This window comes from Pholis gunnellus (assembly GCF_910591455.1).
Source record: "Pholis gunnellus genome assembly, chromosome: 7".
NCBI lineage: Eukaryota > Metazoa > Chordata > Actinopteri > Perciformes > Pholidae > Pholis > Pholis gunnellus.
Window position 1 is genome coordinate 5,555,588 of NC_136533.1, and position 26,136 is coordinate 5,581,723.

At 42.4% G+C, this 26,136-nt stretch overlaps 2 protein-coding genes across 2 annotated transcripts; one reads left to right on the forward strand and one right to left on the reverse strand.

The window, feature by feature from the left end:
- Positions 1 to 34: 34 nt before the first annotated feature.
- On the forward strand, positions 35 to 11,109 carry snx1a (sorting nexin 1a). Its single transcript, XM_079163205.1, has 15 exons — positions 35 to 392; positions 2,014 to 3,085; positions 4,056 to 4,192; positions 4,428 to 4,506; positions 4,755 to 4,798; positions 5,059 to 5,200; positions 5,291 to 5,369; positions 5,512 to 5,587; positions 6,158 to 6,271; positions 7,143 to 7,236; positions 7,626 to 7,831; positions 8,281 to 8,424; positions 9,060 to 9,140; positions 9,244 to 9,315; positions 9,704 to 11,109. Exons 1-15 carry the CDS (start codon positions 240 to 242, stop codon positions 9,752 to 9,754), a joined length of 2,544 nt encoding a protein of 847 aa, XP_079019331.1. The 5' UTR covers positions 35 to 239; the 3' UTR covers positions 9,755 to 11,109.
- A 2,059-nt stretch (positions 11,110 to 13,168) lies between these two features.
- Positions 13,169 to 24,946, reverse strand: ireb2 (iron-responsive element binding protein 2). Its single transcript, XM_079162242.1, has 22 exons — positions 24,899 to 24,946; positions 22,694 to 22,780; positions 22,207 to 22,372; positions 21,870 to 22,007; positions 21,496 to 21,726; positions 20,890 to 20,959; positions 20,410 to 20,593; positions 20,152 to 20,291; positions 19,737 to 19,908; positions 19,547 to 19,647; positions 19,241 to 19,357; positions 18,746 to 18,905; positions 18,473 to 18,608; positions 17,619 to 17,703; positions 17,385 to 17,541; positions 16,993 to 17,117; positions 16,802 to 16,906; positions 16,548 to 16,690; positions 15,965 to 16,112; positions 15,689 to 15,811; positions 15,350 to 15,535; positions 13,169 to 15,193 (listed from the first exon to the last, which is right to left on the reverse strand). The coding sequence occupies exons 1-22, from the start codon at positions 24,921 to 24,923 to the stop codon at positions 15,083 to 15,085; spliced, it is 2,910 nt and encodes a 969-aa protein (XP_079018368.1). The 5' UTR covers positions 24,924 to 24,946; the 3' UTR covers positions 13,169 to 15,082.
- Between the last annotated feature and the right edge of the window lie 1,190 nt (positions 24,947 to 26,136).

Genomic DNA, 26,136 nt, shown 5'->3' on the forward strand with positions numbered 1-26,136 from the left:
GGAGGAGGGAGGAAAAAAAAGAGACAGCGGCGGTTTGCACGTCCTGGAGCTCCACAGTCACTCACTCACTCTGCTCGCGCTAAGTTGTAGCTCCGATCTTCAGGTGGCCTGCAGAGCTTTAGCTTTCCGCGAGACACGTCTGACCGTCTGTGCAAGCAACGAGCAGCCAGCAGTTGACGATTGCCTCCCCGCGTGTGTGTGCGCGCGTGTGAGTGTGTGTTTTTATAAGAAGATTGAAGATGGCGACCAGCTCGGAGCGCAGTCCTCCTCCGTTCCCCGACTCCGAGGACCAAGATGTGCTGGACTCTGAAGAAGTCGGAGGCCGAGACAGTGACGAAGACGACGACGACGACGAAGAGGACGAAGAAGTGGACGACCTCTTCATGAGCACAGTATGTCTGAACGGAGCTAATAACGGCGGTGTTCACGCTAAGCTAAGCTGCCTCTGATGTTTTTGGCTAACTGACACGAACTGCAAAAAGACTAGTGAGCTATAACGTCACAGCGAAGAGAGCTAATGAGGCGCTTTAAGCAAAAGTTTGTGGAAGGTTGTTGATGCATATTTAGCTTGTTTTAGCGTTGAGGAAACGGTACAATAAATAAAGTTGACTGTGACTTTAAGGATCAAAGCAGTAATGAGTATTTTGATGCTTAAACTCTACCTTCTATCACAGATTTCTTGCTTTTAAACACATTTGTTGGTGATCTTTTAACACTGTTGCAACACAAACGCCCATTATGGTATTGATTTCTTGCTGAAAAGTTGCATTGCTAGCTGTGATTTTTATCAGGTCGATTGGGCAACCGAGATGACGCAAATGTGTCTCCTAGAAGTTCCTACTTGGCTCATGATACGAGGATGTTTCCTGTGCAGAAATGTCTTCTACATTTCGAGGTTAATAACTTGCACTAAACTCCTCCTGTGCAGACTTTTACGCCACGCAGTGATGAAGCGAGCAGCAGCTACATGTTAGCAGTCTGGAGGGAATGTGGTCTGTGTTGCTTGTTATGTGAAAGTTGACATCTTGGATTTATTTATTCATAGAAATAAGTGGTTTGAAATTCACTTTCCTTTCCTTTTTTTCCTTTTTTTTTGAATGAGGATTAAAAAAAAGCTGGCTCGCGCAGCCTCCTGTCATGTGAGTCACATGACAAGGACAGTGGCTGTGGTCACGTGGTCAGAACCCGGATGTTTTCCCACAGTCAAAGTTCAGAGGAGAGATTGGAAAGTTGCTGTCTTTGATTTTTTTTTTTTTCACTGCTGCATGGAAAACATTACTCAGCAAGTTTGGAAAACATTTTTTTAAGCTGATGTAATGTTTGGAGATCTATTCAGAGTGGCCTCGTACATAAAGATGGACGTGATTATTGGTTCATTGTTGAGCTCTCAGGCCTCTAGTTGTTTGTTGATGTATTTATTTAAAGATGCACTGTGTTAAGAATGTATTTAGAGTATTACTCAATGTGATAATTAGCAACCACGTACACCCAAAGCAAGTTATTTACAGTCTACCTCTGCTGAGAGTTGTTTCTAATGTGGGCGGGACTAAATATTCCACCTCTCACTACAACACAATGAGTTTGAGGAAGTTGTGTTTTAGCAATATTAAAGTGAAAACTCCTGCGTAAAGACCACACAGCTGGATACCAGAGACTCGGATAATGCTGCAGGAACAGTTTAAGAAGGTTTATGGACATTTTGATTTTGTTAACATTCATGGTAGGAGGAAATATATTCGTTTAGCCGGTTCCAATTTCTCAAATATGAAGATTTGTTGCTTTATGTTTCGTATGATTGTAGATTTAATATCTTTGTGTTTTGGACTGTTTGTCAGACAAATCAAACAATTGGAAGACATCACATTTAGCTGAAGGAAATTGGGAGTTTTGCAGTTTGTCATTTTATTGTCCAGATGAATAACCCATAAAACAATTGACCGATAATGGTTAGGTACACCCCTATTCAAATCTCTAAAACAAAACGTATTTTTTCCCTTTTCCCCTCACCCACAGAGCAACCCTCCACTGATTGAAATGGACACCACACTGCCACCTGCCAGTCATCCCAGCGATGTTTTAATGAAGCCTCCCAGTGACCTCATGGATGATCCCATAATCGAGCCCGTCGGCAGCCAAACGGAAATCAAGCCAACGATCGAAGTCGTCAGCGAACCCTTGGATGACTTTGTCGACCTCACAAACAACATCGCCGACTCTCCTGAAGCTGAAAGTGCCGTCGCAGACGCTGCTATAGACACAACTGAAATCCCTCTAGATGAACCCTCAGATGATTTTGTTGACATATTTGGAGGTGAAAGTGAAGCTCCACGAGAAGAAGAAGAAGAAGTCGTCGTCGTCGTGGCGGCGGCGGCGGCGGCGACGGCAGATGTAACTGTTGAAGCAGCAGCAGATGTAACTGTTGAAGCAGCGGCAGATGTAACTGTTGAAGCGGCAGATGTAACTGTTGAAGCAGCAGCGGATAAAAGTGAAGTGACCAGCGATGTGACAGATCCACCTGACGATGGGAAAACAGGAAGTGGTGATGACGATGATGATGATGATGAACAGGAAGCAAAAGAAGCATCCACTGATTCCATTATCGACCTCAGTGATGATTTGCCAGCCCGTGAGATGCCACAGCCACCACCTGCCAGCGACACATTCGTTGACCCTCTGGTTGACTTTCTCAGTGATGCTCCACCCGCTGCTGATGCCAAAATACCCAGCCGGGCAACAGTCGATCTGTTCGAAGATGAGGGAAACGACTTGTTCACGGAATCACGGCAGACCAAATCTGGCAAGCAGCTGCAGAAAAGCCTCTTCGGCGAACCGGACGAGGATCTGTTCGGTGAGCCGCTGGGGGCCGCTTCAAAGAAACCCGTCAGCAGAGAGCTGAAGAGCAAAGCCGTCGCAACCAAAGCTGCTAGTGACGTCAGCGACACAGGCGGTCCTCTGCAAGACAGTGATCCTGCTGACATCTTCTCCGAGGAGGCCGTCACCACAGTGCCCAGCATCAAAAAGACCAGCACGGTCAACTCCAAGACTAACGGAGTCCACTCTGAAGAGGAGCCCGATATATTTGCTGGTGGGTCCACAATTTTTTATTATTGTGTAACATCGTCAGGATTTTAGGATTTAGTGTTCGACGGGGAGCATGAGTGACAAAGGGAGCGTCGCATAGAGCAGATCATTCACAGCTGATTTATTACAGTTACATTCAAAGTCAGGTGTGCAACAGATAACTGCACTCTGGGTTAAAAGTACTACAACTTAACAACACCAGATGGTCATATTTTGGCATTTCAGTGTGTTTTTTACTTTCTAGTCTTTCTTTTTTGGAGGTATGTTTACCGTATTGAGATGGCGGACAGTAGAAACCTGACAGGAAATGAATGGAGACAGACGGAGGATGACACGCAACAAAGGTTCACTGCCGGACTCAAACCAGGAAATGAATTTCATGGTCAACATCTTAAAATGATTTAGCATCGCAGTGCACAACGTTGGATTCATGGCGGACAGTTTAAAAGAATCCTTAAAATCTTTTTTTAACTCCACGCATCTTTTCCATGTCAAATCCTGGCACCTGCATTACCCACAATGCAACTTAAACGCTGACGGTTTGGTCAGAGATTAAAGTGTGTTATGTTAGTCTACACCCCCAGACTTTTTTTTATTTTCAAACTACTAGTCTTCAGACCAAACCGTTGCCGACTCTATTGGCGTTACTTCAGGCTATTTATCAACTTTATTACATGTGTAGTAGTGCTGCACAACACCTGTAATCAGACCTTTGTGTGTACAAACGGTGGAGTTCCCCTTTACCGCTCCAATAAAACAGGCCCTTGTGACTTCAGTTCACAAGCACTGGTCCACACGTGACTGAATCGTATTAAGCTACAGGCTGAAAGCAAAAAAGACAAACACACCAGAGTCCATGTCTGTGCATATTTAGACAGTCCAGGATGTAAGGTAAATAACGAACATCTCTCTTCACGTTTCCATTCAGCATGTAACGACCTCGGTCTGGTTTCTTTCCTGTCCCTCTCTAACAGAAGCCACGGTGGAGCTTTCTCTGGACAGTCCGCGGGACGAGAGAATGAAAGATGTGACGACCAAACCGTCTGCGTCCGCCCCCTCCGTGTCGGCAGCTGCCAGTCTGGCCAAGCCCCAGTCTGCTTCCCTGGAGGAGGTACGCGCATATCTAATCCAAGAGTGAAATTCCTGCAACAAAGTAACCACGGAAAACCGTTAAGGGATTTGCAAGTTGAAGTTTTATCAGAATTTGCATATTTCTTTTACGTGTTTAACATCTTACCAGAACGAACATTTCGAAATGCACTGTGAGAAATATTCAGTGTACTGTTCAATAGAAGTGTTTGGTGACTTCAGGCAGTGTTACACTTTCTGTTCAATGTTTGTTTCAGTTGGATGAAGAGGAAGAAGAAGAAGAGCAGGAAGACAAATTTGAGATCGCTATCTCTGTCAAAGACCCTGAAAAAATAGGTGAAGCTTTTTTTTTTTTTATTCTCTATTTAATTGCCGTAAGGCTAGTCATTGGTTTGTGCACTACTATAAACATTAAGCAAGCAACGGTTGTTTTCAGGTGCTTGGCTCCTTGATTTAGTTATTTCAAACTTGTGAAGAAGGCAAAGGACTCAAGTAGTGAAACTAGCGATGAAGTATGATGAAGGAGCACCTTGAGTAATACTCTGTAAGTACTCTTATCAATGTGTGTCTTTTCTGTTTTTCAGGGGATGGGATGAACGCCTACATGGCCTACAAAGTAACCACACAGGTAAAAACTTGTCGAAATGTGGCATTTCATTTGACCTAAAGTTGTTCTTCTTTAATCCAGAGGACGTTGGCTCAGTTACTCATTGGATGTGTGGTAACAATGTCCCAAAAGAGGAAATACTGGTCAGCGTCTTGTAGAGGAAACGCCCACGCACTGGTCTTGGAAGGCAAACATAGATTACATCAGAGTTTCATAGTAATCCACCAAACTTGAGCCTCTTAGGGACATCAACTCCAACCAATACCGTGAATGTGTTTCAGACCCCACTGCCCATGTTCCGCAACAAGACATTTACAGTGAGGCGACGCTTCAGCGACTTCCTCGGCCTCTACGAGAAGCTGTCTGAAAAGCATGGACCAAATGGATTCATCGTGCCTCCGCCACCAGAGAAGAGCATTCTGGGTAGGCTGACTTGGCTTCACGGTTTCCTCTGATACTGTAACTTTAAATGTTTTCTCCATCAGCTATAAGAAGGGTTGTTATCTGGCACAGGTATGACGAAGGTGAAGGTGGGAAAGGAAGATTCCTCATCTGCAGACTTTGTCGAGAGAAGAAGAGCCGCTTTGGAGAGGTAGAGGAGAAGAGATTGAATATTAAAGCTGCTTTATGACAATTCATTTACAAAGACCATAATGTTCTGAGCTGTTGTGATGTTGCTCTGCTCATAAAAAGCAGCAAAGTGAGGTTTTTCTTTGCATTTTCCCATTCAACAGATATCTCCAGAGGGTCGTAAATCACCCATCACTTCTCCAAGATCCGGATGTTCGAGAGTTCCTGGAGAGAGAGGAAGTAAGCCAAAAAGTTTGGAGATTCTTTGGATCGGTGCCTTTTTACAAAATACACATCTATTTAGTTTTATGCCTGAGCCACAAGGACTACATCACCCACAAAAAGACCACATGTACATCAATCACTCAACCTGTGTCACCTTGTGTTCCTGAGGAAAACGTTGTTTTTCTCACACGCCTCCGCAGCAAAGAATCAAAAAACAACAAAAAGTCTCGATGAAGATAAGAATCTACAGCTAAACTACATCCGACTGGATAAATGAGACTCGGATTGTACGAGTTGTGTGAGCGTTTGTAAATTGATGATTTGATATAGTTTTGCTAACGTGGCCCCAATTTATTTCAATTCATCAAGAATCGTAGTTTTTTTGATTCTTCGCTTATCGTGAAGGTGTGCGAGAAAAACAGTTTTTACAGTTTTCTTTAATACTTTAAGGTCTTTCTGATTATTGACACTTTCAGAAGAATATTTTTTTCCCACTTCTTGATCCCTTTGTGTATCAGAAGCTTCACTATATTTGTAGCTGCAGTCTGGTGACGGCTGTATTGTAACATGTGTTCATGCCTTCAGTTGCCCAGAGCAGTGGGCACCCAGGCTCTGAGCGGCGCCGGCTTCCTGAAGATGATCAACAAGGCAACAGATGCTGTCAGTAAAATGACCATCAAGATGAATGAGTCAGACGTGGTGAGTTCAGCTGTAAACGGACACGTTGTTGCATCAGAGCTTCTCAGGAAGGAGAACCGTTGTGAACATCTTTGTTGTGAGGAAATCTGAATTTTCCAGCAAAAAGCAGAACATTTCAAGCTCTCAGCTAATTTTTTTTTGTTGAGTGTCGTGACATTAATCAGAGCATTAGCTCGTTTGATTTTCATTATTTAATTTTTATCCTGAGAATTACCAATGAGAGAAAAAAAACATGTTTTAATTTGTGTTGTTTCATTACAACACAGTATTCATGATGAGCTTAAATGATCAGATGCATTCTTAACTGTTTATCTAGTTTGATATCATAGTTGACTAAAGATGAAGCCGATCAAAGGACCAGTTCGTAAAGAGCCGTTCTATAAAGAAACTGAGCTGTGACGCTGATTTCCTCTTGATCTGAGCTCACCACATGCATGCCTTCACTGAGCCGATTCACACATTCAAGCAGAACACGTGCAACAGAAGATAAGTGCATTAAAGTGCACTGGGCTTCCAGTGTGTTTTAAGCTGAACACTTTTCTCAAAGAGCCATTATTTGCATACTTGTAGGATCGGGCTACTTGTATGAATCTAGAAAGTCTGGAAAAGTATTTAGATTTAATAAGATTTCTATGACTCATCTTCAGACTTGGTTATATATATTTCACCGTAGTAACTAACAAACTGTGGTAAAGTATTGAAGTTCAATCATCATAGAATTGTAATGCATGATTCAACATTTTATCCATTTTTGACCCAATGGGACGTGACGTGTTCTTTAGTTTTACAGTTTGTGGTGATGTGGCTTTGTAATGTAATGGAGCTAACAGATGTTGCAGTTTGTACAAACTCTTCGTGTGTTTTGCTGCAGTGGTTTGAAGAGAAGCTGCAGGAGGTGGAGTCTGCAGACCAGCAGTTCAGGAAGCTCCACGCCATGGTTGAATCTCTGGTCGTCCACAGGAAAGGTTCGTGGTCTCCCTTCCAGCCACTAAAAGACGAGCCTTCAATAAACTGATTATTCAGTCTGATTTTGAGATGAGGACGACACAAAGTTCATGGTGACATTCACTAATGAGATCAGGTGGCATCTTAAACTGGCATTCTTTCTATTGGCCAGCAGGGGGCGGCGACTCTGGTTGAAAAAGAAGTCTGATTGTGTAGAAGAAAAGTACCCTATATATCAGTTAGTTTTAAGATTACTATCTCTTTACCAATGTGCTCCATAGAAAGTGATATGTTTACACAAACCCATGTCCAGAGAGTATCTTACCCAGATGCTTGTTTTTGGTGTTTCTAAGAACACGGTGGACGACGCCTGCTTTACCTCGACGTTCGTCTCTCTCTTCCCCTCCAGAACTGTCGTTAAACACCGCCAGTTTTGCCAAAAGCACGGCCATGCTGGGCAGCGCAGAGGACAACACCGCGCTGTCCCGAGCGCTCTCTCAGCTGGCAGAGGTGGAGGACAAGATGGAGCAGTTACACCAGGAACAGGCCACCAACGACACTTTCAGCTTTGCAGAGCTCATCGCCGATTACATCCGCCTGCTTGGAGCCGTGAGGGTACTGAAAAAAATCTGTTCAACTAATTTCTGGATAGTTTAATTTAATAAATCACCCCCAATGTTAAAGTAACAGAAGCACTTTCACTTTTTAAAGGTTAGGAGGTGACTTGAGACCTATGTGAGTGAAATTCCTCTCCGATCATGTCGGCGCTCGTTCATTTGAAACAATTTTGTTAATTATTTATTTTTTCTGTACATGATTTGAACCATTTTGAAGTCAATCAAATCTTTAAATGTCAGTGTTTTATTCAAAGGCTAAAAGATGACTTCAGAATCTGGTATTATTCTAATGGGGTTTAAAACAAACAACAGCCAAAATGCCCTTTAACACTGACTGAAGGCGTGACAAGTATTTGAACAGTTTTGAATACGAGCCTCGGCCTCATGGCTAAAGTAAAAACCCAAATACGAACATGAAATGATCGTCTGTGTGTCCGTGACCTGCAGGGCTCCTTTGATCACCGGATGAAGGCGTGGCAGCGCTGGCAGGATGCTCAGACCGTGCTGCAGAAGAAGAGGGAGACTGAGGCCAAGCTGCTGTGGGCCAACAAACCCGACAAACTGCAGCTGGCCAAAGAGGAGATCGCCGAGGTACAAAGATCTCGGGCCAAAAGCAACAAAGTGGACCCGACTTCAGGGCTGGAGTTTAATGTTTGAATCATGAATGAGCCACTTGAAAAGCTTTCATATTGTTCCTATGATCAGAAACATGGAGCACGGTCAAACAAATGGAGTTAACTATTACTGTGAATCATTAACTTAGTATATTTTTTCAGTTATGCTCCGTTATAATGAAAAATACTTTTATTGCTCCTATGTATTTTGTCCTGGTAGAAAAGTGCTTAAAGAATATTTAGGATTTTTCCTACATGTAAATTCTGTCTGGTAATAATCGATATTCATAAATAATACTTAATACAATGCCTATGTTTGGTTATGGTGATGTATTTCAGTGTTGATTGTATAGCGGCAGCACAGTTAAAAAGAAAAATGTCTCAGTTAGAAGGAACACAAATCACAATCGACATTTTTAATACTACAACAAAATATGGACTTTCAAAGTAAAGTTTCAGACATTAAGTCAAAATGTTGAGATCTCAAATCTCATTGTTTTTCTTGTGATTTAAAAATTGACGTATGAGATACTTATACTTCTGACATAGAAACTACATTTACATTAATCTGCTGACATGATTGTGCTGAACTTTCCCTCGTCTTGTTCACAGTGGGAGGTTAAAGTGACGCAGTACGAGAGAGACTTTGACAGAGTTTCTGCCACCGTGCGCAAGGAAGTCAGCCGCTTTGACGTACGGACGTTTATCTTTCTTCACATCGGGAACGAGAGCGCTGAAAATGATATTCAGTACTGATCGGTGGATTCCTTTTTTTTCTGTTTACTTGATCATACAGAAAGAAAAGGCCAGGAACTTCAAAAGAGAGATAATTAACTACTTGGAGTGTCTGCTTCACTCTCAGCAACAGGTGAGAACATGAATATTTACATTTGCATAATCAAATATTCTTCATCAGTGTGCATTTGTAAATAGTTTTTAACTTCTAGAAAGACTTTTCCAACCGTGGTAGTCCTTGTTTTGTCATGTCACAGAATCGTCTTTTGATTTAAATTAAGATGATTTGGAGCTGGTGATTTTATTTGGAAAGAATCATTAGTTCATTAATAATAAATTATCAAAATGAAAAGTAACAATAGATTTTTTTTTAAGGAAAAATGAATAGAAAGTTACGTTTTAATTTAATTTTCCGTCTATTGACGAGCTATGAAAGCTGCCTCTGTCTTACATCCTAACATGAACCGCTGCTTGTCTGTTTGTTTTCGATGACCCGGACTCTGTTTCTTTCTTTCCTCCAGCTCATAAAGTACTGGGACGCTTTCTTACCAGAAGCAAAAGCAATCGCCTAATCCTCGAGCACCAGCCTTGTGGACGACTAAACAGGCTGCCTTTTTCTTATACACTTTACCTCTTGCCTTTAAACCAAGGAAAATGTGCGCGTTGTAAAGGGAGATACAATCAACCTGTTTTGTTTTTTTTAATCACATTTAACATATAGCTCTGTACTCTATTGTATTAATAATTGTATATTTTCATTTAACCTTCCACAAATATTTTCTTAATAGATGAAAAGAGTTTGCATTTACAAAGATATGGACGCGCGAAAAAGAGAGAATAGATGAATGATTCCGTGAAATGAACGGAGTCCGTAGTTCTCAGGATCTTCTCCGTCGTGTGATCAGGAGCTCCTTCACATCAGCCGTGGTTCATCGTTTACAGCGCGGCTGCTCGCTCATCAAATAGTTCTGGGGACCCAGATGAAGAAAGTGGCCAAGAGTCTCACTATGTTTTGTTTTTTACGACTCAAAGGGATAAAATAACAATTTAAAAAAAAAAAAAAAAGAGAGAGAGAATTGTGAGCACTTCCACCAGGTGGAGCACGTACTTAAGTACCAGCCATGTTGTGTTTTTTTTGTTTCAGATTTGAAATACTATTGATGCTGAAGGGAGGGGTGCAGGGTATTGAGAGGCATTAGATTAGTCAGCTGTGGTCAAGGGTTGCATTGTAGGTCAAAGCTTGTGAGTTTAATGTTTTAGATATCATTTCAATCATAGTGCAAACTTTACTCTTATAACCACACATGTCTGTGCCTTTTTAAGTCAGAATGGTGTTTTTTGGTATAATCCAGTTTGGGAGAAAGTTGTGCCGAGGCTTGATTAAGCGTTAGTTCAACAACTGCCACAATGATATGATGAGTGTCAACGCTGGGGTTGAAGAACAATACTGGTGTTTTCATGTTAAAGCCCATTTACTACAAGTTACGTTTTGTTTTTTCCCCTCTATATACCTGCGTATAACTCTGGAAAGTAGCACACTCAAAAACAAACAAACAACTTTCCAGACAGGTTATTGTATGAAAATCAACCTGCACAGACTTGAAACCGTTGGCATCATGTCTGAGTCTGTTTTTAGTGCGTCATTGTTGTGTGATAATGCAATATAGTAAGTGTCAGTTGACACCTCTTTTTTTAAGGCATAACCAAGCAACAATGACTTACTTTGAGATAAATACAGTAAATGCTGACATGTCCACTGTATGGAGTAGCATTCCCAAGCAGGTTTCAAGTCTCTGCAGTACATGTTCATGCTGTGGAAGTGAAATGAATGGAAAGCAAAAGCTGCCTGGAGTGTAGGGTTCTGAATTCTGCTTTAAGATGTGGTTGGCAGTAATATAAGGGTTACAAATAAAAAATATTTCCATTATGTGTTACTCTCTCCACATTTATTTTATTGTTTAGTCTATAAAATGACACAAAATAATAAAACAAAAAGTTTGAGGGCCCAAGAAGACGTCTTGAATTAGATTCTTATTTGTATGTTAAAGGTACCCTGTGGACTTTCTGACGGTATGGAGCAGTTTCTGTGAAGTTCGGGTCCCTATTTTCGTGCCATTTCACAGGCCTGCCGATTGTTTCACGTTTTTTCCACTGATCAACAGTTTGTGGCGGTGATGTGCCAACCAAGGCAAGGAATACAAATACTGCCAGATTGTAAACATAGATACTAACAATGTAGATTTCAAGTTCCTCCACACACACAAAAAAAAGGAAATAAGATACTTAATGCACTTTGGTTGAGAAACGGTGGATGTACATGCATTTTGTGCAAGAAGTCAACAGGGTACCTTTTAAATTTACAATGATATATAGCAGATAAGACGCAGATCCTCACATTCGAGGAACTGGAACCAGCAACTGTTGGGTATTTTTGCATGACTAGTTATAATCACCAGAATTTTATGTTGATTTATTGTGTGTTGATCCCGTATTAATTTCAGCACTAAATAATACTGTGTGTAGTAAATGGGCAACAACATGCTAAAAACGACTTGATGTTGAGATTAATGTCAAATACTAAACATGTCATGATGAACCTCCTTGGTCTGCAGTTTGACAAGTTTTGAGTTTTAACATCAAACGGGAGCAAACCCGTCACATGTGGCACGGCTGCCATTTTTGATTACAGCTTTAATTTCACGTTTGCACACACCTGAGGTTGTGTAGTGACAAGCTACACTTTCATGTAGGCACTTGTTAATATGCAGACTTTTTTTTTTTACAGTTTGTTTTGTTTTCATCATTAGAAGATCACATTTTTCGACTGTTATTCAGCACTCAGATAAAACTGGTTGTTTGTGCGGCCTCGTACTGTATGTCATCACTTGTCAACGTGCAGAGCAATGTCAGCACTGTGTCATAAAAATTTCTTTTAAATCAATAAAAGTTGCACTGTTTACACTTGGAAATTCCATTAAGAACTTCAGACTTCCGTGTCTTATTTCTCCACTTGGGTTGTTTTCGTACCTCACATTAGGCACTTATAAGTGTGGTATAGTTTCAACTGTGACGTCAAAGTCATACTGTAGTATGTCAAGTCATTTCATAGAATATCCCATAAAAAATGTCCTAGTATAGTATTTAATATATGGTATTTAGATACTTGTGTGTGTGATATAATTTCAATAGTTACACCATGAAGTCAAAATATTTCATAGTATAGTACGCCGTAAAGAAGTAATTTTATAGTATGTCATAAAGTAATGAAAAAGTCACAGTATTAAAGGTTACAGTATAGTACGGCATTAAGAGTCGTAGTATAGTATTTCAAAAAATGTCATTAAAGAAGTTGCAGTAGAAAAATGCATTTAAAAAACATTTTACAGTATAATTCCTGTTATTTTATTTTGACATTTCTTGCCTGCTGTGTCCAGTTTGTTTGACTTCCTGTCTTTGTTTTTTTTCCGTTTCTTCCGCCAATCAGCTCTCAGCCTGCCGTCACGTCTGCCCACCTGTGTCTTATTGTCTGATTGGTTTCTTGAGTATTTACTGTCTTGTCTTCCATCTGTTGCTTGTCTGTCTGTCTGCTGTTTTCTTGGACGAAAGCCTGAAAGCTTTATAATTAAATTATTGGGTATTTTCTGCTCCCTCCACATCTTTTCCTGCGTTCGGGTCCATCCCCTGTTGCCTGCTCTCCATACAGAAAGTCCTACAAAGTCTTTATGTGATACAAAGTCATAGTATATATAGTATGAAAACATCATAGAATAGTATAAAAAGGTCCTACTTTAGTATGTCGTGAAAACTGTCATAAAAAAGTCACAGTATAGTATGTGAGGACTTAGTCTGTTATTCCTTGTAACTGCCGTCTTGTTATATATTACACGACTAGTTTCCACAGACTGATGATTAGGAACTCTTGTGTGTAAAACCAGTGATGTTTCCTTTACCAGAGCCTCCTGACGCTTCACAGACGGCCACATTACCAGCGTTGCCTTCCCATTTATTAAAAACTATTTACAATATGATTCAGAGTTACACACAGACACCGTTTCACGTGTGCAGCAACACACTTTGCTTCCCTAAACTGAGATTGTGGGAAACGGCAGCATTGGACCAATTAACTGCTACACATGATGACGCTACATCTAAAGCTTTCACTCTGTGCTGCGTCCAGATATCACTCATTAAAACCCAAACCTCACACTAGGAAGGCAAACAGTGAAGCTGGGCTGAGGAACTTCAAAGCTACATGTGATATGAAGCAGTGTCGAAACGATGACTCGTGACAGCTCGCTACTTGTTTTGGCAGTTGACTAAACACCGTCTTCCATCACTTTTAAAACGACAAACAAACAAACAGGTTCAGGCAGTATATGGTTTCAATGCATTACATAATAAATAACGTCTCTGAAGCACAGCCAGTATTATACCACGCTCCCTAAAAAAAAAAATGTAAAAGCACAAAGGCTCCAATCTATATTCTAAATAATGTGCCATGATACAATGAAGGGATGATTTTAACAAAGTGCCATCAGCTAACAAATACTCTTTACTGTGTCAAAATGACTCGAACATGCAGAAAATGATACAGAGCGAACAGAAAAACAGTTAAGTCCAACACCTCAGCACATGTGATATGTGATGAATTTAAGAATACCTGTACTACAGGCCGCGCTGGTCTCCATCCATTCACGTAGAATTCAATTCAAACTGCAATAGTCGCTGGAAAATGAGCATTTATTATCAGTCATTTTTCACTACAATTGATTTGATGATCTCCTCATGCAAGGAGCTTTAGGATTATTCAATAAGTCTGACAGAAGTCAAAGTGAGAAGCACCGAAGATATGAAGCGATGTCATCACACTTGCCACTTTCATGCAGCTTTTAACTCGACATCGCGCCAAGTCACGACGGGACAAGTTACCAGAAATGAGTCCAGATGTTAAAAGTGAGAATTTGTGTGTAAAACGCAACAACAACTCAAAGTTGAGCTGCTTTGTGTTCCAACGGTCACCTTCTCTCTCCCGCCACAACTCCATTCCGTCTAATAAATGGAAAAGTGTCTCGTCGTTTGTCAGCAGCGACAAAGTAGCTGTCCCGAACTTTAACTAACAAAACTCTTTGTTGTGTTGCTTTGTCGCTCGTAGGGTGAACATTAGGCGTAAGTATTTGTACAACTGTTCTCTCTCAAAGGCCTGTGAAGAGACTTTGGTGTAGAATCTGTAGAGTTCCCCTTTAAATAAATACCTGTGCTAATAGTGCTGAATACTGCAGGTGGTCAGTCTCAGGAAGAGACACGTTCACTGGCGACACATCAGTAAAAGCTATTTGGGCGATTCAAGGGTGTCACATAACGATGCCAATTCTGCAAAGATTAGACTTTACTTGGATGTTGGTAAAAACAGGCCCCACCCTAAAAAACAAAGTATTCATGCCGTAGTACCTAGCACCATGTCAGCATTGTTTATTGAATTATTTTGTTAAATGACAACAGAAGCAGACACGAGTCATTTCTTCGTGGCTCAACTCCTGAAGAAATGTCCCCTCAGTACGCAGCAAATCCGGTCTCACACACAATAAAAAAAAAGGATGTTCAAATGTCGTCCTGGGTTCAATCTTCTGATTGAGAGAATGTCACCATTTCTTCTTCTTCATGTGAGGAGAGACGCTGCTGTCGGTTGTAGTGACGAAGAAGCAGCTCAGGTCTAAAACGTGACGTCTCATGACTCCAAAAGTCTGGGGAGGTTCATCCAGCTCGAAACGGACAAATCATCAGGCTCAGTGTCGCTCCGATGAGCCGCTTTGTCCTCCGACCTGAAGACAAACTGGGGAATTGATGAAGAGACCCGCCGGGCACCTTCAGTGGGGCTCGGGGGACCGGGGCTGCAGGCGGTTTCAGAGCAAAGTCCGAGCAACATATCTGAGATGACCTCCGTGTCGGAAAAAGATAACGTCCATCTCCGTGTCAAACAGCGCGGTGACGGAGAAGGACTTTCCTTGGCTGGTCTGGAAGAGAACATAGAAACTCCTTCACTAAAGCGTTCAAAGTGTTTTATTAAGATGCTTATGAGGAGGATATTTCACTAACATCTAGCAGCTAATAGTTAAATACTTCTTGCCACATCCACAGAGAACCATTAACGCAGCATGGACTGAGCCTACCTTGACTGTGAGCTGCTGCCTCGGACTCAGGCTGTCCGGCTGGGCGATGGTGAACCTCTCCTTCCCGCTGAGCTCCAGCGAGTCTGCGCTGTCGCCGGGCAGGAACTGGAGCGGCATGATGCCCATTCCCACCAGCTGGTTCTTGTGCAGCTTCTCAAAGCTCTCGGCGATGACCGCGCGCACCCCCTGTCGAGGTGAGCGACGACAACAACAAGTGAGGCACGGGGTGAGGGAGAACTCGAGAAACGCGAGTGTAATCACTGTAATGTAACTGTACCATGTTCGATGAAGTAAGAAAAGAAAGAAGCGTGTCGCGTGTGTGTGTGTGCTTCAGTTTACCAGCAGGTACGGTCCTTTGGCGACCCAGTCCCTGGAGTTTCCAGAGCCGTAGTCTTGGCCTGCCAGGATGATGAGGGGAACGCCGTCTCTCTGATAGCGATCAGCTGCCTCGAACACATCCAGCTGATTAAAAAAAAGCCAAACAAGAGGAGGAGATGTTATTAGCAGCTGGTCTGACACTGCAAACACAAAGCGGGTGCCACAGCTGAAGTATCACAAACACAGGTGTTTGTATTCGCTGTATTAGTTTACTGCTCTTAAAAAGCTCCCACTCACCGTCTGGCCTGAAGGAATGTGCAAAGTCTTCGGGCCCGGTTTGCCGATGAAGCGATTTTGGAGCTTGATGCTGGCGAACGTGCCTCTGGTCATCACGGAGTCGTTCCCTCGGCGTGCGCCGTACGAGTTAAACTCCCGCGGCGTCAGGCTGAGGTAAACGTTCAAAGTGAGATGTAATTCAATGTCACGCTTAAACCCTTTGCCGACCCAATCATACAACAGACCGTCCTCGACATTAGATCTTTCAATATGTATTCTTCAATGAAGAATACATTTTGATTTGATTTGATCTCCACATATTTCCTGTAGCTTCTGCTGAAGAGTTACAACTAATTATTGATATTATTGTCTCAAAACCTTGCCATAGACATTAAAATAAATAATAAACTTTACTTTTCCCACTAGTGCTGTAGTTTGGGAGCAGCCAAAATAAGCACTCTTGCTTAATTTAGGACGGTGATGAGGACTCGGTGTCCGTGCAGTAATCTGTAAATAACGTGCATCCTCTATTCGATCAGAATCTGGTTTTCACTCGTCTGGACTTCTTCACGACTCTCACCACCACGTCTGATTGGAAACTGACCGTTTGCTCAGCAGGTACTTGGCGGCGGCGCTGACCCGGGCAATGCTGCCCGCCGGTGAGATGTGGTCCGTCGTCACTTTGTTCCCGAGGAACAGCAAGACATGAGCGTTCTCTATGGACTGAGGAGGCGGCACCTCTTTACTCTGAGACAAGAGACAAGCAGAGGAGGCACTTGTTGTCAAAACTGCTGCTGGTTTTTATTTTATTTCTGCACTTCCTTCGATGTGTAAAATCAGGAGACTCTGAAAACTTACCAACTTGCTGAAGAAAGACGGCGAACGGATATATGTGGACTTGTGGTCCCAGGGGAAAACCACAGAATCTGGACATTCAATGTTGTTCCAAAGCGTGTTCCCTTTCTGGAGAGAGAGCACAGTGGGAATCATTAATTCACTTCATTTAAATTGAAAGACGTAAAATAAATAAAGATGGATCGTGTCCTGACCTCCATCCTTCCCCTGAGATCCTTAAAAATGGAGCAGATGACTGTGTCCTCCTCAGTCTGTTGGACCTCTTCCCTGGACGGCCAGATATCACAGAGATACACCTCCTTCCCCTCCGACGTCACACCTTCAACAACAACAGGATGCTCAATGTTAGAAGTGTTCAAGTCTAAAAGCCTTAAATTAATGCGGCTTTCTTTTTTTAGTGTCACTGCTATAACCAGACTACCCACAATGCTCCTCTGTCACCTGTTCTACGGCTGATGCATGTCTGCACAAGACACAAATTCACTAAATGTTCACTCCCTGTAATCAGCCAAATTCCTAAAATCCCGTAATGACCGTGAGGTGTTAGTGGAGCAGCTTAAGAGCTCCTGCCGTGTGCCTTTCTTACCCAGAGGCTCTTTCTCAAAGTCGATTCCCACAGTCCCCGCAAGAGCGTAGGCCACCACCAGGGGAGGGGAGGCCAGGTAGTTGGCCCGCACGCAGTTACACAGGCGCCCTTCAAAGTGCCTGTTTCCAGATAGCACACCGCAGGCCACCAGGTCCCCCTGAAACACAGCAGATTATCAATACCATTGATGTGAGAGGCACAGAAAAGCTTACGGCGGCATAACGGAGATCGAACCTGTTTGATCGCATCCACGACGGCTTCGGGTAACGGAGCCGTGTTCCCCACACAGGTGGCACAGCCGTAACCGATCACCTCAAACCTACAGGTGTGAAGGAACACACAGCGTAGTCGTTGGGTAAAGGAATAAAATCACTCCGCTTTCTCTCTTTCACACAAAAACTCAAACACGTCTTACGGCCAATCCACACTGACAGTGCTATGAGAAGCCTTTTTTGACGCCCGTCTCACAGAACAGATACATTTATATATAAGATTTTATTAAATGTATCGATCCACACTCAGTCCTGCACTTTCTCGTCTATTTTTGTCACATGTAGTGAATCATAATCTGCACACACAGCTCTTTAAATCACACAAATATCTTAAACTTATTAGCCGTATCTACATTGGTTGATCACTCTGTCTGTGAGGTAAACTCACTTCCTGTTTACATAGTTGATTGCTTTTGATTGGACGGCACGACAGATGTTTTCCTTGCAACTTCCTTAGGTCCTAATGACTTTTAAACTGTATTGCACTCTACAGAGAGGTGTTTGTTATTTTAATATGAACCTATAAATGGGGTGAACAAAATAATAGAAACACCAATCCAACAGCGCCACAAACTACATCCTCCAGAATGATCATGAAAACGCTTTCAAAACCAGAGCTGAGCAAAGTTAAACTCATGGTACGGGTTTAACCCAGGTCAGTAACCCAGGTCAGTGCCCTGGTGTTAAAGGGGCCTCTGTGTGTGTGTGTGTGTGTGTGTGTGTGTGTGTGTGTGTGTGTGTGTGTGTGTGTGTGTGTGTGTGTGTGTGTGTGTGTGTGTGTGTGTGTGTGTGTGTTCACTGTGTACACATGCTTACCCCAGCTGGCTAAAGTAAGGCAGGACTCCGCTGGCATTGAGGTAGTGCGTGACCATACCACTTCCAGGAGCCAAGCTGGTCCGAATATAAGGCTTGACCACAAGCCCCGCCTCCACAGCCTTTTTGGCAAGTAGACCTGTCAATCACAAAAAAACAGATGTGTTATGCAAAGTAAGTAAGTTCATTAATGTTCAACATGATATACAGATGAAATTAGGGGATATTTTAGGAGGAAATCTGATCACAGTTCCCTCTTCTGACTCGGTCCTCTACCTGCGGTCAGCATGACAGACGGGTTGCAGTTGTTGGTGCAGCTGATAACAGCGGCGATGACCAGCGAGCCGTGGGCCAGCTGGTACTCCTGACCACCGTGCAGGAAAGGAACGCACGTGTCCTGCTTCTCCTTAGAGATGTGGAAGCCTTTGAAGCCGACCTGCGGGGAAACACCAAAGAAATTAAATGACTTGTTGTAGTCCACCATGCAGCTCCAGCATCTCCATGTACCATGTCAGCATAAGACTGAGGTTTATTACTCATTTCATCCTCGACAACAGCTAAGCAGACCAGATCTACTCCTCCTGTTATTACCTTTCACAATAAAAGCCAGAGACATATCATATTTGCAGGCAAGTATTCGTAGGTTTTAATGCTCCTAATACATTTTTTATTTCTCTTTTTCAAGGCAATGTTTTCCTCTGCCTGGATGTACACTTGGTTCCTCTCCTAAAGAGCAGAAGTAGACATTAATACGAGTTTTTTGTTTGTTACCTTCTCATCAAGACAACTCTGGAAGTCTTCTTTCATGCTGCTGACCGCCACTCGGTCCTGAGGCCTCTTCGGTCCGCTCACATGTGGCACTATAGAAGTCAGGTTGATCTCAATCACCTGCACACAGATGAATGGTTTTAGTTTCACTTTATTATGAAATTAAATTCCTCTACTGCGGCACCCACGGGCTAATTTTGGCCCCAACATCATTACAGACAAAAAGGGGAATTACATGAGGTAGTTTTAATGTTAAACACATACAGGGTGTTGAGCCACCACCAATGACCCTGAAGGTTTGAACATTACCTCAGAGTACTGTGGGTCTTCTGATGGTTCTTCATAGCTTCTAAACAGTTTCACAGCCTTCATGTAAGACTCCAGTAAGTCAAGTTTTTCCTGGGTAAAACCTAGAAGGAAAATGACGACAAGTTACCAACGCATGACAGAATCGGTTATTGTAACCCTTGATAAGCAGCGTCGCGGTTTGCTGACTCACTTGTCTTTTTAAAGTGCTTGAGGGTGACATGGTCGACTGGGAAGAAGCTGACAGTAGCGTTGTACTCTGGGCACATGTTGGCGATGGTGGTCCGGTCAGGAGCCGACAGCTGGGAGACACCCGGTCCAAAAAACTCCACAAACTTTCCAGCGATCGCAGCTTGCCGCAAGTGCTGGAAAATAAATGCAGAAGTTACGCAAGTACACACTAAGCAGCAAGAGTTTGATGTTTGTACCGCATCTATAGATGATGAACAGTTTCAGTTTTGATTCTCGCGGTGATGTTTTCGTTTTGATGATTCAAAACTAACTGACTGGGCATTTTTTAAACACCACTGTCCTCCACTAGTGAGGAGTCCATTATGGGTGTCTCACTGAGAAGAACTGACGTCCTAATAAGGGCAGAGCAGTGTTACCTTTGTGATGCCGAGGACGATGTCGATGGAGGTGGTCAGAGGGTTGATGGAGCCCACCAGTTTACAGCCCACCACCTGAGGAAGGGTCAGAGACACGGGCTGGCCCAGCATCACCGCTTCACACTCAATTCCCCCAACGCCTGGTGGAGGAAAGCATGGACAAAACATTTTGTTTATTTTTTTTTTTAAATCAACTTGGCTGCTTGACAAATGTGTCAATAACTGGTGGGAACTTTTGAAGTTTGTAAAATGTTTTACCCCAGCCCAGGATGCCCAGGCCGTTGATCATGGTGGTGTGCGAGTCGGTTCCCACCACACTGTCGGGGTAGACGAACCCGTCGGTGACCTGGATCACTCTGGACAGGTACTCCAGATTCACCTGGTGGACTGCACCAACGTCCGGAGGAACCACGTTCACATTCTTAAACGCTTTCGAACACCACTGTTTGGTCGACAGACAGGGAAAGGAATAGGAAGAAAAATATTCAACTTTGTGTCTCACTCGAGGTAGAAATACTGGTTTGTTCTGCTCTCTCAAGTGGGAGAAACCAAGTTCCAGTTGATTAGCAGAGTTAAAAGAAATAGTCCGACACCTGACTCCCATAACATGGTGATTTGTGTTTTTTACACTTTGGTTTCTGCATGGATTAAAGGAATGAGATACAATTTGTACAACGTGTCTTTCCCTCTGATTGTCTGAAGTTACAGCATCAAAGATATTTTTGCCGTTTGCTGTACCTTAAAGAACTGAAGCCTCTCTTTGTTTCTGCTGAGTTCCAGTTCCTGATTCTTCAGAGCGGTTTCAGGTCTGCAGAAAAGAGAACAAATCAACACGAGACACGCTAAAGAGGAACTCTGTGTCAATCAGTCAAAAGGCACGCAAAACGTGTCAGCTTTTTGGTTGTGTTGTTTTGATTTAGCGAACGCTCGCCATCATTGCACGTAATGTTAGCTGTTAATGTTATTTCAATGGAGTCTAACGTTAGCTAGCGTACTTGTTATTGTTGCATGACGTCACTGACTTTAGCGCTCTGGGACTACTTGTTTAACATTTACCATTTTACCAACTAATTCATCGTTAACCCCCGACGCTTCCATTTTATTTAAGCTAAGATAATCTTAGCATGGCCTTTACTTTCATAACCACATAATCAAACAAAATCCTTTTGGATTTGTTTTGGAACACCAGAGTAATTCACATTTAGCTAAAACGGCCCAAAGTTACTGAGTAGTTAAACAGAACGCTTGTTACAGTAGCCTAATTATATCGCTATAGAAGGGGAGACAGCCGTTCCAATAGCTGCAAAGAGCAAGAACCACGTTCATGTTTACGAGCAGACTCACTCAGACACAGGCTGCAGGTGGAAAGGGCAGAGGAGAGGCGTGTTCTCGATCTGCTGGACAGAGGCGGCGGGTCGACCCGGGGAGGCCGGAGGGTCACTGCAGGAAGCTTTACTACAGGAGCCCCGCTGGCCCCCGCACTGCGAGCCTCGCCTGGAGGGGGTGGAACGGGAAGGCCCCTGGCTCGGGTTTGGACCGTCCCCTCCACCTGGGTTTGGGGCATTCTGTATGGCACTGTGGGTAAAAAATATATTATGTTACAGAATACATTATGAGAACAATGCTGTTTAAGTGAATACAGCCAAAATAAGCATGTTTTCTCACTTTCTTTAGCTCATTGTCAACATATAAAAAGGATAATATTAATGCAAACACACCATTTGCTGAAGTCAATCTGTAACGAGTGGTCTACGATGAGGTCTGTGGGACATTTAGGGTTGACTAGTCCGGGGTCCACGCCGTGTTTGGCCACAGCGTCCCTCATGGCTGCCAGGTCCACCATGGCAGGAATACCTCTGTCAAAAGAAACCAGGAGAGGAACATTTAATCAACCTAACCTTCCTTCAGGGATTCAAAGCAATATTCTTCTTTTATAACTCAAAGTATGATGATGTTAATAATTAGTTTATGTAAAGAAAGATCATAATGACACAAGATCTAATACGCCAACTCCTAGCAGATCAGCAGTTTAACCCAGATCCTTGTGAAACTCACGTGAAGTCCTGGAGAAGGACTCGCGCTGGAGAGAACGGCACCTCGGCTTCATTCTGCTGCTGCTGCCAATCCAGAAGGTTCTGGACGTCGTCTTCTTTTGTGTAGAAGCCATCACAGTTACGGATTGCTGCCTCCAGTAAGACGCGGATGGACAGAGGCAGCTTGTCTACACAGAGGAACGATGAACACAATGTTTAATTAATTAATTAATTTCCTACAGCCAACAGTGTGTAATTAAACTGGATCGTTTATGACCCAGACCATGAAGTTACAAACCAAAAAGAGGCTCTCAAAGGTTAATTAAACAATAGTATTTATATACAGGTATATTTACAACGTCTTTAAGACTGCTGTATACAACATGGTAAACATGTCGTACTACTTCTTCTACATCGTGCAGATCTGAGTAAAATAAATGCCGTCTGGAAAGAGGGACGTGCGTGTTTAAATATGCGACCTTTCTGTCAGTCAGAGGGCCTGAACTCACCGTATCTTGGATCATTTAGTTTCTGTGGATTGAAGAACTTGATGCTGCCATCCTTCAGCGTGTCGATTAGATGGCTATATGGGTGCTCTGCAGAGGGAAGACAAACGGGTATTAATACAACTATCAGCCCAGCCTGTTACACGTTCAGGCAACGTGATATCAAATGTTGGGCTCAGCATGTGTACTTGCAGGTTTACTCCATGAGACTTTAACTTAAAATGGTTTCAAGCCAGACGAGGCTTAAGTTATCTCTAAAACACCACCAGGAGGCCTCAGATTTTCTGAGCTGTTTGTGCACACACACACACACACAGCAGTGCATCCATAGAAGTGGATTATTACTGTACATACCATATTGTATTAGTGGTTATAAGCAGCCGAGCAGTTGGTCTCAGGAATGGCCAAACTCTGAATTAGACTGTCCTTTAAATAAGCTTCTTAAATAATGTAACAATGGACAACAGTGCATTTGGGGGAAAAAGGTAAACAATCTCTCTGGTTTCATTTCTTCCTTTGTGACCTTTATTTAGGCTCCAGCTGTTAAATGTCGATGATATTCTACTTTAAAACTTGGTGTAAAAATGAGGCTAAGCCAGTGCTGAGCTCCTATGGACGCAGTAATCTTTTGAATCTTGGCTCTGCTCACAGGTCTCTCAACAGGACATCAACACGCTGTAACTTTGGCTCTCAGGTTACTGAGCTTTGAAAGAAACACTTTTGTGATGATTAGGAAACACAAACTGCATAGCACACACTTGACTTGACTTAATCAGAGTTAAATATTGTGTAAATGTTGTCTTTTTTAAAGCTTGTACTCTAGGTTTGGTTTCTTAAACCCTATCAAGCATTCACTGAACAAATATAAACAGGAAGCATGCCCTCACGCATCAAGCAACCCTGATGAAGTTCCTCACGCAGAGGTGAAAGTCACGGATAAGATGCGAGTCACACAACTGGTTTAGAGCGAGTCTTTCACATCTGATAAAGCAATGAGGAAGACACACTTGGGGTTTCATATCTTCATCGGCAGTATTTCCTCTCAACACGTTGACTAGCGGTGAGGCAAAGCCACAAGAGTATTATCACTTTTGCCAGAGAAACGTGAAAAACAACTAAATTATGTAATTTAGCTTCATTCAACTAAGCAGGAATAAACCAGTTGTGCCCACAGCCACATATCTAGAAGTAAAATGATTCAAAAAGTGTGCTTTTATTATTACGGCAGAACAATTTGAATATCCAAAGCTAAAAGATCCTCATGACTTCAACCTATTCAATGGAATTTGTCCTCCTTTGGTCACATGATTCACTGCATCACCGTGATGCGTTGTGTCAGCAAGTGTTTTAAATAACTGGATGCAAAAAATAAAAGCCAAAACCGAATGCAAAGCAGGCAGAATGGAAAACATTCAGTATCATATGTTACTACTTGAAACGCAACAAAGACAGTAGTGAGATCCTGCGGAGATAAACCATTTTGAGAACCTGTTTTCACTGATAATAACCTATTATTGTTTGGCAACTTATATGTCAAATATCAAACATCTGACTCACTACTACACTCTAATTTGGGAGTTTGCTTTACCAGACAATGACATTTCCACGATGGCCTATAATCCCACTTTCAACAGATGCGTTTTGGGTTAAAACATAAACCAATCCTCGTCTTGTTTGTACAAAGCGATTATTACAACTGTGAACTCACGCGCTGTACCGGTAAACTAACGTGGTGTTGATGCTGTCTGTGAACATCATCGCACATTAAATCCTCTCGGATGTGTCCTGGTGACATGATATAGGAGACAGCTACAAAGCTAACGTTTAGCTAACACTAGTCCTTATCGTGAAGCACACTCTCGCTAACGACAACTACTTATCGAGCTACTGGCGGGACGTCTTGACGTGATAAGAAAAAGGAAAGACAAGAAGCACACACGTTACGCTTAGCTAGAGAGGACGCTAATGATGTGACATTTGTGAGAAGAGCAAAGACGCATCTAGCTTTCGGCGTTAGCTAATTTCACAGCTCTTGCTAGCTAACGTTAGCCTATATGTCTCCCAACAGTTTGACGCCGGGTACACTTTAATAGCAACTAAAAGCGATCGACAGCTACTTTCAGGGGGGATGAGTGTCTTTTATAAAAGGTAAACGGTTGATCGAATGACGGCTAAAATAGCTACGGTTAGCAGAAGACACCGCTTTACCTTTGACTGGCGGAGTGAGCGCCATGATGACTTCTGAAATCAACACGACCCCGTCTTTCACGACTAAACTGGCAACTCCGAGACGACCAATCAGGAGCACGGAGATGTAGAGCCACGCCCACTACTGACAAAATAAAAGCATTTTATAAGAGCACGTCATTAGAATTAGAATTACAATTGAGCAAAAGTAAAAAATGAAATACATTTTAAAAAGCACAAAGCCCATAGTAGGGTATTACATATCCTTTTCGTTCTCTGTATTGTGTTATTTAGGCACCTGTGAGATTTTGACATTTGGATTTATAGCCTAAATAAGATAAACAAGAAAATATATGTAAAATCCTTGTCGAGTCAAAAATAATGGGTTGGTTATTCAAAAACGTCTGGCATAGTTTTCACACACATACATGAAGTTATTTGTGAACACGTCTGTACTGTGTGTGACTTTAAAAAAAGTGCAGGGGTAAAGGTCCCACGTGACAGTATGGATGCGACTCTGTACTTGTGCTGCGTTCAGGGCACCTCCGAGTCTGTCTGTGCCGCATTCAAGTGCTCTTGATGATATAAGGATGAATATATAATCTAAATTGAATCTCCAAATATCAGTGCTGGAAAGTGACTATATACATTTACTGAATTGCTGCACTACAATACACATTTTCAACTAGTAGTCACACTGGTAATAACATACACATACCTTTTATAGAGACATATTGTACTTGTTACTTTTTACGATTTGAATGGATGGATTTTACTTGCAATACAGTGTTATTATATTTAGTTATTGTTACTTTTATCTTAGTATATGATCTGAGCACTTGCTCCAGATATAAAGCCATTTCACGCTTTGTTTGCTCATTGGCTGTGCGTATTCTTTGAAATTCCTACACTTGCATCGCGCCCTGAAGGCACCATCATTATTGACACATTAAACAACCTGCTAACCTGCCGAGCGTTATGTTGCGCCTATACTTTATAATAATAATAAAATAATAACACAGGGCTCCGTAATCTGCAGCAAGATAGCAACCACTTTATTTCCTTTTCTCACACTCCACAATAACCTCTTTTCCTCTTTCCGTCTCATCCTTCACAATAAAAGCCCCAGACACATACTCTGGAACACTGCTTCCTAGAGAGCTCTTAAAGTAACTCAACATAACAGCGTTAACCATAACAGTTACAGCGATCACCTGCAAGAGGAAACTATTTTCATAACATTTTTTTTAAGCAAGGAA